At 46.6% G+C, this 11,676-nt stretch overlaps 1 protein-coding gene across 1 annotated transcript in view; it reads left to right on the top strand.

Annotated features, from left to right (window-relative positions):
* The first annotated feature begins 962 nt into the window (after positions 1–962).
* The window catches only part of cyp26b1 (cytochrome P450, family 26, subfamily b, polypeptide 1), a 30,811-nt gene continuing 20,097 nt past the window's right edge, over positions 963–11,676 (top strand). The window contains exon 1 of the mRNA XM_030088090.1: positions 963–2,104. Within this exon, the coding sequence (XP_029943950.1) occupies positions 1,901–2,104 (204 nt within the window). The 5' untranslated portion in view covers positions 963–1,900. The remainder of the gene's footprint in view (positions 2,105–11,676) is intronic.

Raw genomic sequence — 11,676 nt, 5'->3', positions numbered from 1 at the left:
CGCTTCACTCTTCAGAAAAGTTCACTTTCCCTCCAGTTTTCATCGGTTCATCAGAGTTTTATTGAAGTTCTTTGCGCACTGACACGTTAAACTAATCCTCTCTAAACCCGCAGATTCCCTGACTTCGATCACTTCAGTCACTGTCGGCTTTCCTCTCCACGCAGTTTTCTTTATTTTGCTCATTTTTAAGGTGATCATGCTCTTTTCCGGCTTTGACGCTCCCGTCGGGCGCTTTGCTTCATCTGCCCGCTGCGCACAGCTGCGTATCGACCCTGTGCACTTCTTTAGACAGAGAGTTTGTAAACCTGCTCCTGATTAAAGATCCGTTCGTTTCGCAAATCGCTGAGAAGCGCGTCATGCATGTTGCTTAAATGAGACATTTTTCGTGTATTTCAGGTTCAAGGCGCCGCAGCTGGATGTGTTCGGATCTGAAACTCATTTTCTTCACTTCAGCTCGAGGCTCCATCAGCAGGTGAGCGGAGCAGGAGCGCGCACGTCCCGCACGGAGACACCAGTCATAAACTGCGAGCCCTGTTTCTGCTTCTCCCTCCCTCCCTCTCTCTCCCTCTCTCTCTCTCTCTGGCGCGCCTCCAGCTCCAGCACGCTCCAAGCCTCCTCTCCTCTCGCGCCGCTTGCCGCTCACTTTACACCCACCTCCTCCTCTGGAGAGGGAGGGGGAGGGACTGGAGGAGGAGGAGGAAGAGGAGGAGGAGGAGGAGGAGGAGAGGGGGGCTCCAGGAGCTGAAAGAGGTGGAGCAGCGGGGAGGGATGGAGGACAGACCGGGGGAGGGGAGGGAGTCTCTCTCTCTCTCTCTCTCTCTCTCTGGAGTGGAGGTGGAGGTGGGTGGGGGCGGGAGGGGGGCGACGGGAGCCCTTGGCCGCCTATTCGCCTTCCACCAGTTGCCTCCGCACTATATAAACACTCACTGGTGCCGCTGGCTTGACGCGCGCGCGCACACACACTCTTTACGCACAAATCCACACAAACACACTGAGGGTGACTTGTATAGAGAGAGAGAGAGAGAGAGAGGGAGAGAGGGAGAGAGAGAGGAGCTCAGGAACAGAAAGGTACTCAGCAGACAGCAGTGGACGACAGAAAGTGAGGACGGTGGCTGCTGAGCATCTCCTGCACGGATCTTAAAAAGTCTGCAACTCCAGAAACTCCTTCCAGAGATTCAAACTTCCAGACAAGGTGGTTTTTTTTTTATTTTCCTTTTTTTTAAGTATCTCTTTTTCATCTCTTTTTGAGTTGACTGAGGAGAACCTGAAGACTTTTCGTTCATTTTTTCCCCTCCAGTCTTTCCATCCCATCGGGAAGTTTTGAAAGAAAAGAAAAGAAAAAAGTCAAGTCCTTGTTAAATCCGAGGCTCGGCTTCACTTTTTCCACGTGTCCCCGGCTCTGACACCAACGTGTCACCTTCTGATTTTTTTTCTTTTGCTCACATTCAACAAGTTTCTCAACTTTTTTTTTTTTTTTTTGTTCAACTTCATTCAAAGTCAGCTGCCCCCATAACAGAGACTAAACATGAGATCCCACAGCGCGGCCACGCGTGTTTCGTGTCCTGAGTGTTTAAGTCATTAAAGCAAAGTGAGTTTTGATGGTCTTTGGAGTCCGGCTCACCTGTAGCATCTCCTGCGCGCACATCCACGCTTTGAGAGCGTTTCCAGAGAGATCCAAAGAGGGAAAACACCTCTGAGCGCTCTTCATTCATTCCTGGATCACAGCTGCCTCCAGAGCGCTGTGCGTAAAGCAGCGCTGCGCCTTTTTACGCATTCAAACAAACCGTGTAACCACCCCGGGGATCCGCGTCCAGCCGTTTTCCTGTCAGAAATAATCAACCTCACGCACTTTTTGAAAGTCGCCCAGAGCTCCGGTGAGGCCGCCGCGCGCTCCATCACCATGCTGTTCGACAGCTTCGACCTGGTGTCGGCTCTGGCCACGCTGGCCGCGTGCCTGGTGTCCATGGCGCTGCTGCTCGCGGTGTCCCAGCAGCTGTGGCAGCTCCGGTGGACGGCCACCCGGGATAAGAACTGCAAGCTGCCCATGCCCAAGGGATCCATGGGCTTCCCCTTCATCGGCGAGACGTGCCACTGGCTGCTGCAGGTAAGCGCGCGCCGGGAGCGGGAGCGGGCACGGGAGCGGGAGGGGGGCTTCCCTGGAGTCTGGAGCGGGACGCGGGGCAAAGAGCAACTTTACCCGCCAATTATACAACCACTCTCCTCCTTTACCCTCCAGTAACCCTTCAATAACCTTTAACTTCACACTTTTATGTTTCTGAAGTGAGAATTCCAACTTTCTGATCCTCCAAAATGGGGGGTTAATACACACACTGAGTTTTAGGAGATTTAAATTACGCACGATTTTCATGATTTTCAATCATGAAGAAATAATTTCTAAAAGTTAGTTTTGAGATAAAACCTGGTGTTTACTTTTTTAAACCCCGTGAATTCATGAATCAGAGTCAGGTCTTCAGTCTCTGCTCTCTGAAACGTGCCGGTTCATCCTCATCCTGCGCGCCCGGCGGGATGCGCGCGGCTGGAGAGTTTCTCCTCACTTCGTTTGACTCTCCAGCATCTCGTCTCTCCTCTCCTCTCCTCTCCTCCTCTCCATCACTTCTCGTTTTATTGGCACGGGAGCGCGCCGGGTCAGCCAGCCGCGGCGCGGCTCCGACCCGCCGGGCACATCCCGGTTCAGCTCTCCGTCATGTTTCATGCTTCAACATGTCAGCTGTTGATGCGCGCCACGTGCGCAGGGACGATGTGTTTAGACTTGGAGACAGTTCAGCCGTCACCGGGTTAGAAATAAATGCGTAAGCTGCGGGTGAAGCGCGCCCTGCGGGGTCCCGCGCGTCCCGCGCGTCTCTCCTCCTGAGAGCGCATCCAAAACATCCAGCCAGAGACTTTCTCTCTCTCTTTACTGGCGGGGTTTAAAGCGACCGGCAGAGTTTGATCGTGTCAGTCTGACTCCTGGACTCCTGTTAAAGTCCAGAGAGGAGCCAGAAACACAGAGTGCGCTGTCAGGAGGAGAGTTCATCAGTTTCACTAAGCCGGGCTGCACGTGAGAGTGAGTGACCCTGAGAGAGAGAGAGAGAGAGAGAGAGAGAGAGAGAGAGAGAGAGAGAGAGAGAGAGAGAGAGAGAGAGAGAGAGAGACGAGCGGAGGACGAGCGCGCGTCTCCAACTGACGGCGCTCCTTTTCCTCTGGCTTCATCTGAGAGAGAGAGAGAGAGAGAGAGAGAGAGAGAGAGAGAGAGAGAGAGAGAGAGAGAGAGAGAGAGAGAGAGAGAGAATGCAAGCGGGACTCCGTCCAAGTTTATGGAGAAGAGGAGGAAGAGGAGAAGTAAGAGAAGGAGGAGGAAGAGGAAGACAAAGAGGAGGAGGGACAGAAGGAAGAGGGGGATGAGGGAGCTGGAGGGCAAGGAAGAGGAGGAGGAAGAAAAAGAGTTATGTGATTTGGAGGAATTAAATTAAAGAAACAAAGTGTTTCCAGCAGGTTATAAAGCATCTTTTTATCTTCCGTCCAGAATGAAAGAAATTCAACTCTTCTGTCTTTTAGCTGAGGCTCAGTTGAGACAGGCGTTTTCCAATCTGAGAGTTGCAGGTTCGATCCCTCCTCTCACCCTGCCCACATGCCGAAGAGTCTGAGAGCCCCAAACTGTCCTTCGCCTCCAGTCGACGGGCTCAATGTATCGATTGAACCACACGAACAGCAGATCCTCAGTCAGGGTTAAACCCGACACAGGACGAGCAAAACGGACTGCAGCAGTCTAAACCTGGAGGTTTGGTAAAAGGTGCAGATCCATTATCACCCTGCAAGGCGGCACTGCCTCGGCTGGTAGAGCATGGTCGATTCCCCATCCCCCATATGAACACACGCCGAAGTGTCCTTGAGCAAGGCACTGAACCCCGACCTCATGGACATCAGGGGCCGAGAGGTTCGAGAAGCAGGTTTGAGAGGTCGTAGGTTCAAATCTGACGTGGGGGTCCCTGAGCATGACCCTTGACCCCCGTCAGCCTCATAACGTTCCTGCACTTCCATCTTATAGAAATACAACTTGATTTAGATTTAGATTTGTTTTATAATACTGATCAGCCGGAGTGTGTGTGTGTGTGTGTGTGTGTGTGTGTGTGTGTGTGTGTGTGTGAGAGAGACAGAGTGCAGAGCGATCTCAGCTGCTCTGATGGATCTGATCTCAGATCTGCTCTGATCGGCTTCCTTCTTCTAAAGTGAAGCACAGATTCTCCTCAGTTAAATTCTACACTTAAAGTGACACTTGTTGAGCTTTTCTTTCAAAATGTTCTCATTTTAGAAAGGAAAGGGAAAAATGCAGAACGTGCGTTGTATTTGAACACTTTAAAGGAGCTGAAAGATTCCTTCGGGTCCAGATCGACCAAAATATTTGATCAAATTGGATGATTTCAGTTCAGTTGACAGGTTTTGTGACTTTGTCCAGGAAATAATTCACGTTTTGAGTGAAGTGTGTCACCACTAACATTGTAAGAACACTCTGCTCTCCAGTTCGAGTTCTCTCTTCCTTTAAAACTAAGTTATAACCCATTTCAGCGTGAAAACCCACAGCAAAGCTCAGCTGGATCGCTTTCATGGTTAAGAAATGTGTTGGGATTTGTCTCCATGCACTAAATCAGCAGCTAGAATTCCTCTTTTAGATGGAACGTTGTATTTTTTGGGTCATTTGAAGGCGTCACAGTGTTTTATTGTGTTTTTTTTTAAGTTGGTTCAGGCCATCAAAATATGACAGACGTGCTGCTTTTCCTGGTAAATGTGACAATTTGTCAGAGTTTGGAGTTTCTGCTGCACAGATGTGGCCATAAAAAAATCCCTGGACACAACAAAGTGAATATTTTACTGTAAAATGACGAGTGAGGGTTATAAATGTAACATGTGTCGCCCCCTCTGGTGGAGCACAGACACATCAAGGACATACATTTAACTTAACCCCTTGGAAACTGTGTTGCTACCAACATTTATTCAATAAAAAAAACAAATCAATAAACAAACTAAGTGAGGCGATGATGCATTTAAGTACATTTATCCAGGAGACAGCTGATGTTATGTTGTAAATAAAATCAGGAATATGACATTTTCTCGATTAATATCAGTCTCTTCAAGAGCATCACACTGTCTCGTTTCCATTTAAGGCTAATGACTGTTGCTAAGTTGTTGCAGAATATTGAGATTTGACAAAACGCTGCATCTTTCTGTTGGAATGTGATAATTTGTTGAAGCTGTGGCTCCTTTCTGCTGCCCCCATGTGGCCACATGTTGTGCTTAACATTGAAAAAAGTCCTCAGAAGTCCTCAAAAGCAGGTTGATTAGATTGTCATTTAAAAAAAATGTATTAATATAAATGATATTATAGGTGAAGGGAATTCTTCAGTTCAGACTGATGCTCATGTGGCGTTCCACAGGGCTCTGTGTTGGGACCTATACTTTTCACTTCATTCACGCTTGCTGTTGGAAACTCTCCATTACATTCAGCTGCAATTTTCTACTTCTGAACTCAGATAAAACTGAATTTTATTGAAATTAACACTGACTGGTAAGAACATGGAATTTACTTTGAACAAAGACTTTTCCTTCAAGTCCCACATCAAACACGTCAGCAGGACTGAGTTCTTTCACCTGGAATGTCTCTAAAATCATAAACACGTTGACTCAGAGCGATGCTGAAAAGTTCGACCATTGCTCTTCCTTATAATCAGGAAGTCCAAATTCTTGTAGGTGTGGCTTATTTCCGCTGCCCCCAAGTGGTCAGATAAGTCACTACATGCAGGTTTTCAGGAGTGAATTATGATACGAATACTGATGAAGGATTTATTTTTTGGCCTTTAGGGGGCAGCAAGAACAAATCTTCACCTCCAACTTCAACAAATCGCCACATTTCAACCCTTTCAGGTCTTTATAATGAAAAGAGCAGCAGCATCATGTTACAACAATCACACTATTGACAGAAACACAAACAGTTCCTGTTTTTACATAGACTTTATGACTTTGTTGTGCTCCTGAGCAGGAAGAGGAAGAGTTAAATTAGCAGAAGAAACTCCTAATTACACGTCCAGGAGTTTGTGAGTGACAGTAGAACTTATTTTTGGCCTCCAGGAGGCTCTAAGTCCAACATTTTTCTTACTTTACTCTGTTTTTGGCTCGTCGGCGTCGAGCGCCACCATCGTGTTGCTAGAGCTGAGTGTGTCTGGTGTTGCACATTTCGCAGTTTTAGAGCAGATTTGAATCAGCCGGGCAGCGGAAAGAACCATTTTTTTTGAAAACCCAATACGTCCGATTAGCGGAGCGTCGAGTCCGCGAGAGCGAGCCGAGGAAGAAGCCGCCGCTTCAGATTCCTCTGGAAACAAACCCGAATATTTCTCTTCACTCACGCCCGCTTTTGTTCTTTCACCTTCTCAGCTGTCCTCCGCTAACGGCTCCTCCAGATCGCCCGCAAAAACACTCAGTGTGTGTGTGTGTGTGTGTGTGTGTGTGTGTGAAGATACATATACATAGTGTGTATTTTTACCTGAACACATGCTGCTGCTGAAATTTCTGCCAAATTCTTGTCTGCTCTCATTAAGATCTCAAGCTTTGTGAGAACGGACACACACACACACACGACCACGCACACATACGCGAATGACTTTGCCCATCAAATCTAGACGAGCATGCTTCTATATTTTGATTTCGTTCGAGATTCATAACTTTTTTCACACCGCTGTGAACATTTCCGACTCCGAGATGTTGCAGAACCTCCAGATATTTTCATGGAGATTTATTTGACTGTCCTCTAAACTCGAGGTCACAGTTCAGTTTCACGCTTCAAACTAATGCAAATTAAAGATATGTGCATGTTTACCTGGCATGACAGTGAATCTATGTCTTTGACAGAATGTCATACTAAAATTATAACTGAGAAAATAAAAAATAAATACCTGCATTTTTGTATGGACTTTAAAAAAACTGCTATTCCCTCCTACTTCCACTGGTGGGCACCAAAGAGCAAAATGGCAGAAAACGGGTTTATTGTCTAAAACAAGACTTATATAACTTTGTTGTGGTAGATTAAAATCTTTATTTGAAATCATTAACAATAACAGTGATTCAAAGTCTGGAGCTAACGAGCCTCAACGTGTCGGCAAACACCGAGACGTTCGCTAGAGCTGTTCCTCGAAAACCAGGGAGACCTGTCTACTCCTTTGGATACAGTTTGTCCAAGTCTGCTTTTGATACCACACACACACGCACACACACACACACACACACACACACACACACACACACACACACACACACACACACACACACACACGGTGTGCAGACTGGCTGGAATGAATATCTGGGTCAGATCAGAGGAAATGAACACATGGCACAGAGACTCAGACTGCACAGTGTGCTTGTGTATGCTGTATGACTGAAGTGTGTGTGTGTGTGTGTGTGTGTGTGTGTGTGTGTCTGAGACACTCACACACACACACACACACACACACACACACACACACACACACACACACACACACAGAAACAGTTTTCCCTGCAGAAAGTGCAGAGCTCATCAACGATGTTTCTGGTTTTCATAGTTTGTCAAATCATGTTGCATCAACTCAAACACACATGCATCTGTACACACACACACACACACACACACACACACGCCCTAATGCGTTATCCGTCTGCTGTCTGCCAGCCTGCTCGTCTCTGTTTAGCGGTGATGAAGTGTAAATGACGGCGGGCAGAGTAACAACAATCCTGCAGACCAAACACTCGCTCATCTGTCACAGCGATGACAGCTCTCACTCTCCCGCTCCTTCCTCCTCCTCCTCCTCCTCCTCTTCCTCCTCTTCCTCCTCGTCTGCACCTGCTCTGCTGGCTCGTCTCCTCATATCACTCTCTACTCCTGTATCTGATTTGCATCTTTGCCTCTTGCAGCTCACAGGGAACCATCATCTCGTCGTACTTTTTGTTTTAAACATTCACAGTTTTAAATAGGAGTTACCGTCCTGGATCTGAGGGTTCTGAGGGGTCTGAGGGGTCTGAGGGGGTCCAGATGAGGTTTCAGGGGCTTCGAGCTTCCAAAATTACACTTGCATACATCAGAAGTAGCACTTTGTTCCATTCTAACGTTCTTGCATGCCAGAGACAGGAGACTTTCTTTTCAGGTCGTCTTGTGCGCCTCGGGGACTAAAAACCAAATTAATGATCATGAGTGTGAAACATGTGGCTCGTGGGCCAAAACTGTAAAATTTTGTAAAGTCAAACTGTTCAGTACTGATCGTATTGTTTCCACTGAATCGAAGTGAGCTGGACACCTCTGGAAAACCTTCCACTCCTCAGACTCCTCTCAACATTTCTGATGCTCGGCTTCCAGCTCGGGGTAACTCCGACTGCCGGAGGATCAAACGGCGGTTTGACCATGAAAGGCTTCGGACTCTCCCGACTCCCCAGAACCGCCATAAAAATCCGTCCTCACGTGATTTTCTCGGGCTCTGGGCTTCTTCTCCCGGCACATGTGGGACGGGTGTTTTTCAGCCGGGCTGCGCCTTCAACAGAGGGGGGATTGTGAGGCCTGGTGGCTTCATCTATAGTAGGTTCCATTACTGCGGTCCAGCCCGCTGTGTGCCGCATAGCTGTGGTTCCACAGCCCTCCGACACACACAAACACACACACACACATGCACGCGCACACACGCATGCACAGGGCCAGGAGATGGAAAGACTTTCAGCATGTGTGCATAAAGTCACAGGACGATGCAGGTTTAGCTGGAGTTCGAAACCCGCCGCCGATCCTCCGAGCGGCGAACTGGCAGCAGCCGGTTCGCCGGGTGAGAGATACATAGTTCATTGAGCGGGCACAAGGGGCTGCCCTTTATGCGTGTGTGTGTGTGTGTGTGTGTGTGTGTGTGTGTGTGTGTGTGTGTGTGTGTGGTGTAAAAGTGTTAACATTCAAGGCAGGACCCCTGAACCTCCGAGGACTCTTCCCACATCCTGCTAACCTTTTTGTTTTCCGAGCTCCTCTTTGTCTCTTGTCGTCGTTTTCATGATAAAAATCGGGTTTCGGTCGATCTCACGCGTGAAAAAGTTAAATATTTCACCATTTTCTTCGTGTTTTATTGCTTTTAGAACTATTTTTTTCTTCGAAAACTCCTCCCCGCTCGTTCTTTTTTTCTTTTCAATCGCTTCTGTTCTCTTATTTCGGCATTTTCTTGACTGAAATATTAAATAATTTCCATTTTTAATCACTTCTTGTGTCTAGATATCCCTCTTCTATTCCTCATTTATCTTTTTTGTGCTTCAAACCTTGATCTAAAAAACATTTCCGTTGCGTTAACTGCAGTGCTCCCGCTGGAAATCGACATAACCGCTAAAAAAGAAAAAAAACCAGCGATTCAAGCGAAGCTATATTTTGGAGGAAAAAGTTTATTTTTTTTGTTTTCTCCCTCTTTCTGCGTCCATCCATCTTCCTCCTCCTCCTCCTCCTCCTCCGCTCCTTGTTCAGATTAGCGGGAGGTGCTGGCAGTGGTCTCCCGTGCCCCTTCCTTCACCCCGAGAACACACTGCACCCTCCTTCAGTGCCGAGCCCGACGCTAATCTGCCCTTTCTCAGCCGGAGCGCCGGTGTGTGTGGAGAGGAGAGGTTGCGTCTCAGCTGCTCCCAAACTCAATGTTCCCAACGCCCCTGAGAGACAAAGCCCCACCGAATGACGTTTATTGTTGGAGGAATCAGCAGCCAGATCGCCCACAAACACAGGAACCCAGAGTTCAGGCGATGGGTTCCACTTGAGAGGGGGGCGGGGCTTCTGTGCTTCACCTGCATCCAGGCTGAACACCAACGGCGATTCCAGAACTGTTCAAGCTGAAACGTCTCCAGATCATCAAACTTCCCAAGAGCGTGAACCCAAAGAGTTCATCCTCAGACGTAATAGTCTTGCGTTCTCAGGTTCCTCTCAGTGTTCTTGCAGAATCGGGTCTGGTGGCGTTTGGCTCATAGACGCTTTCAGTGGTACAGATTCTGACAGACCTTAGTTTGGTGGGGAAACAAACGTTTGGCTTTCCCATCATGTTTTGTTGATGAGACTCTGCAGCTTTTCCTCGAGGGGTGGGGGTTCTACGCCCCCCCAGCACTGGGGATCAAGTCTGATGGACACTCTCTGTTTTTTCCCTTCATAAAGACGGTCCAGTGTGTTTTCCAGATTGTGCAAATTACTGGGAGTTCATTAGTGATGCACCGACACGACACCAGCATCGAGTAAAGACAATTTCTACCTCATATTTGGACAAACATCTTTGCCAAACTGTGATAAATTTGCCGTAACATTCTTTAAATTCATGTCTAGCTCTATTTGTTAGCGCTTGTGGCGTCTCAGCACTCTGAACAGTCACTGTGCTGACTGCAACCAGACCAACAAAACGCTGAAAAGTTTAAAAATGCAATAAGCTGACCACAAACCATCATTTCTAGAACATAAATGTCCTCAGACTGGACACATTTCTAGCTGGATTTCACTAAAAGGTGGACCACACACTGTCCAGAACCGCTGCCCGATAAAATAAAATGTACTAGTTAGAAAAGAAATACGACTTCCTTGAAGATTTGGCTTTGAGGAAAGTTTAGGAGGAAATGTGAAAGTCAATGAAACTGATTTCTTCCTTGATGAAGAAACATTAACTTGAACCAACCAGTTCAGACAGGATTAAACCCTCTAACCTCCGCTCTGCTCGATCTGCTGTGAGGACACATCCAGAGATCCTGATCAGCTGCTCTGTTTTACACCTGATGTCTTTCCTGCTGCACCCAGGATTCAAACTTGTGTCGACGACAACCAAAACCAATGATAAACCAGGAAGGCAGAAAATCAGTTGATACCAGTGATCATTAAACATGCAGGAAGTGGGTTAAAATGAATAAAAATTGTAAAAATAAAGTCAAAATGATTAAAATCAAAGCTTTTACCACTTTATATTTAAGTTTAGAATAATCTAGATGTATAGATTAAATCTAGCTAGCACCCATCAAATCCAGTTATTTACTGTGTTTTATATAGACTTACCGGAAACTTAATGGAAATCTGCTTTGCAATATTTTATTCCTCTTATCCAATATAATTGTTCATATATTATCTGATAGTTTTTTTAATCATATTCCGTTTACATTTTTTAACATTTTGTAATATTGTATCATTGTATTTCTTGCATACAATACTCTGTCATCTGCATATAACGTGATATTTGAGAAAAATCTTTGCATGAACACACCTTTTGTGACCTACCTTCTATATATATCCATCTATCTGTCGTAAAATCACCACCTTGGAGTGAAACAAGAGAGTCGGCAGCTATTTTAGTTGGATTTTTGTTGGTGCTGCAGGATATCAGGGACTCAGAGACTTGTTCCTGAAATGCATTTTAAATCACACTTTATTTAAATGAAACCTTATATTGTTTCTTTCCATTGATCTTTCCATTGTGACGCTGACTGATAAGGTGATCACTGAGACTGTGCTGCAGCCCCAAACACAGAAAACTACACCGTGCATTTATACATTTGCGAGGAGTTTCACCGTGTTGGTGTGAGCCAGTGTGTGTGTGTGTGTGTGTGTGTGTGTGTGTGTGTGTCAGGGTATTAGCTGGGGTCCCGGGGTTAGTGCTTAGAAGAGTTTTGAACAACCATAAT

The sequence above is a fragment of the Salarias fasciatus genome, chromosome 3, assembly GCF_902148845.1.
Source record: "Salarias fasciatus chromosome 3, fSalaFa1.1, whole genome shotgun sequence".
Classification (NCBI taxonomy): Eukaryota; Metazoa; Chordata; class Actinopteri; order Blenniiformes; family Blenniidae; genus Salarias; species Salarias fasciatus.
This window is presented reverse-complemented; position numbering and strand designations above follow the sequence as displayed.